At 50.9% G+C, this 2329-nt stretch overlaps 2 protein-coding genes across 2 annotated transcripts; both read right to left on the reverse strand.

Annotated features, from left to right (window-relative positions):
• Window positions 1-710: 710 nt before the first annotated feature.
• LOC147482289 (uncharacterized) lies at window positions 711-1409 on the reverse strand. Its single transcript, XM_086579268.1, has one exon. It carries the CDS (start codon window positions 1407-1409, stop codon window positions 711-713), a length of 699 nt encoding a protein of 232 aa, XP_086435394.1.
• A 42-nt stretch (window positions 1410-1451) lies between these two features.
• LOC147482290 (uncharacterized) lies at window positions 1452-2114 on the reverse strand. The gene has a single exon (XM_086579269.1). It carries the CDS (start codon window positions 2112-2114, stop codon window positions 1452-1454), a length of 663 nt encoding a protein of 220 aa, XP_086435395.1.
• Between the last annotated feature and the right edge of the window lie 215 nt (window positions 2115-2329).

A 2329-nucleotide genomic window follows, 5' to 3' on the forward strand; every position in this document is an offset into this window, starting at 1 on the left:
ATATACCCCAGAAATTTCCCTGTGGTGACTCCAAACGTACACTTCTCGGGGTTGAGTTTCAAGTTGTGCATTCATAGTATCTGAAATGTCTCCTCCAACCCTTCCAAGTGCTCCTGTTCGGACATACTCTTCTCCACCATATCATCGATGTATACCTCAATGCCCTTTCGGATCTTGCCCTCAAACATCTTCTCCCCCAAGCGCTGGAAGGTGGCCCCCGTATTTTTCAATCCAAATGGCATTCTGGTATAGCAGTATGTGCCCCCCTCTACTATGAAGGCCGTTTTTTCCTGATCAGGCCCATACATCGCCACCTGATTGTACCCCATAGATGCATCCATAAACGAGAAGAAGCTAAACCCCGCCGTCCTGTCTACCAACTCATCCACTCGCGGCATTGGATAACCGTCGCCGGACATTCTGAATTTACGTCCGTGAAAGTCCACACACATCCGCATACCTTTCCATTTTTCTTCGCACCGCGCGACCACATTGACAACCCGGTTTGTGAACTCCACCTCCCTTATTATCCCGCACCCTTTAGCCTCGCCACCTCTTCTCGGATTCCTTCGCATATTTGGGCCTCATGCTTCTCATCTTTTGTCTCACTTGGCTTCGCGATCCTCCCTCATGTGCAAGCGATGACACGCAAACTCGGATCTAACCCAGTGACATCCTCTATCCCCACGCAAAGACGTCTCTGTTCCTCATCAAGCATTGGACCAACTTATCCTTCCATTCTCTGTAAGACTCGACCCTATCGATGTGAACTTTTCCTCCTCGCCCTCTCCCAAGTTTACTATCTCTATCTCATCTAAAGTCTTGGGATCCTCCTCGACCTCCCTCCCTCTTCCACGGCCCAAGATAATTGCTATGCCGCCTCTTCCTCCTGAGCTCGTCGACTCCTCTTCTGGTCCGCGGGCCATCCTCTTGATTGTATTCTGGTGACTGTTCTTGGATGCCACCTGATCTCCGCGGACCTCATATGTTCCCGTTGGGGTGGGGAATCGGATAACTTGATAGTAAGTCGACGGCACCACCCTCATCTCGTGTATCCATCTCCTTCCCAAGATTGCGTTGTATTGGGAATTGGAGTCGACCACCATGAACCTTGAGAATACTGTCACGGGCCCCGTTGTTACCGGCAGCAGAAGTTCTCCCATAGGCTCTGTCACACTCCCATTGAATCCATATAAATTTGTCCGCGGAGGCCTCAGTTGCCCCGGGTTGATCCCCATCTCCTCAAGAGCTCCTCTGAATAGCAGATCCACGGTGCTACCGCCGTCTATCAGGACCCTTTTGACCACATAATTGCCCATCGCCACTGTAATAACCAACGCATCCTCGTGTGGCGTATCCACACCTCGGAGGTCTGCCTTGGAGAACGTGATTTTCTCCTCCCCGCTCATTGAATCTGCTCTGTATCTCTGCCCGCTTTGGGTCTCATTGACCTACTGGATACTCGCCGTCCTTCTAACCTTATCCCGATGAGCATTGTGACTCAGCGCTTCCCCGCTGAAGATAACATTTATGGTCCCCAATATCCGTCCCGCGGCGGGCCCAGGCTCCCGGTTTGGGTTTTCCCCCACGAATTCCCTCATTATCCCCTTCTCTATTAATCTCTGGACTAACCATTTCAAGGCATAACAATCATTGGTTTCGTGATTGCGCACTTGGTGATATTCACAATATGGCTTGTTGGGCATTTCTGCCGAAATGGTTCGCGGCTCTTCATATCCCTGCACATTCTTAATCAGCGGTAGTATCTCACTCAATGGTTTCACCAACGGGATGTGCTCCACCTCGCGGTATGGCTTCCGCTCCCTTTGCTCTCTCCGCGCTATCTCCCTTCCTCTTTCTGGCCTCGAGGACTGTCCGCGGTACCTCTCCCCGCCTCGGCTATTTCCCTCGGTCTTTCTGCGTTCACCCCCTTTCTCTACCGCTGATACTGTCTTGGCTCCTTTCTTCGACTCCTTCTGCATGGTGTCTTCATATCTTATATACTTCTCTACCCTCGGATATAACTCGTGCAGTGTTGCTATCTTGTTCTTTGCCACGGACTGGTGAACTGTCGTTCCAGGTCGCAGCCCCCTTTCGAATGCTATTACCGCCATCCTCTCATCCAGATTCTCTACCTTTAGGGTCTCTGCCTTGAAGCGACACAAGTACTCTCTGACCAATTCCGCGGATCTTTGTCTGACGTTAAATAGGGTCGCGATGTCCACAACCCCTCCTTTTATGATGTATAAAGTGGTCAACAAACGCCTGCTCTAACTCCTGGAAATTGGTTATGCTCTTCGAAGGCAACCGGTAGTACCAGTTGGAAGCT

This window comes from Coptis chinensis, chromosome 8, assembly GCF_015680905.1.
Source record: "Coptis chinensis isolate HL-2020 chromosome 8, ASM1568090v1, whole genome shotgun sequence".
NCBI lineage: Eukaryota > Viridiplantae > Streptophyta > Magnoliopsida > Ranunculales > Ranunculaceae > Coptis > Coptis chinensis.

Excerpts from the sequence above, each read along its gene's own strand:
- LOC147482289 (XM_086579268.1), bottom strand. The coding sequence starts at position 1,409 with ATGAGCGGGGAGGAGAAAATCACGTTCTCCAAGGCAGACCTCCGAGGT.
- LOC147482290 (XM_086579269.1), bottom strand. The coding sequence starts at position 2,114 with ATGGCGGTAATAGCATTCGAAAGGGGGCTGCGACCTGGAACGACAGTT.